Below are 275 nucleotides of genomic sequence, written 5' to 3'. Positions count from 1 at the left end.
AAGGGCCTGTCATAGATGCGGCGCAGTGAGGACCCCGTGGGGGTAGGCGCTACAAGAGGCTCGTCGTCCCTGACCAGCCCGTGAGGAAAAGAGTCCGACTTCGTGACTCTGCTGAGATCCACCACAAAGGAAGAGACCGTGTTTTGAGCAAAGGCAACTCCGATCTGCGGGGGCAAAAGAAGGAGGTGATTCACCAGGAACAGGGTGTGCACCAGCCTCTGAGAACAGCACGAGGGGGTGACCCCGAGCAGCCGCACTGGAGAGCTGCACCGTCC

At 60.4% G+C, this 275-nt stretch overlaps 1 protein-coding gene across 1 annotated transcript in view; it reads right to left on the bottom strand.

Annotated features, from left to right (window-relative positions):
* The window catches only part of KATNB1 (katanin p80 (WD repeat containing) subunit B 1), a gene marked incomplete at its 3' end in the record, with an annotated part of 12,428 nt that overhangs the window by 3,354 nt on the left and 8,799 nt on the right, over positions 1-275 (bottom strand). The window contains exon 11 of the mRNA XM_010136792.1: positions 56-164. Coding sequence (XP_010135094.1) covers positions 56-164 — 109 coding nt within the window. The remainder of the gene's footprint in view (positions 1-55; positions 165-275) is intronic.

Source organism: Buceros rhinoceros, unplaced genomic scaffold (genome assembly GCF_000710305.1).
Source record: "Buceros rhinoceros silvestris isolate BGI_N320 unplaced genomic scaffold, ASM71030v1 scaffold15855, whole genome shotgun sequence".
NCBI lineage: Eukaryota > Metazoa > Chordata > Aves > Bucerotiformes > Bucerotidae > Buceros > Buceros rhinoceros.
The sequence above is the reverse complement of the archived record's forward strand: the minus strand, read 5'-3'. Positions and strand labels throughout refer to the sequence as shown.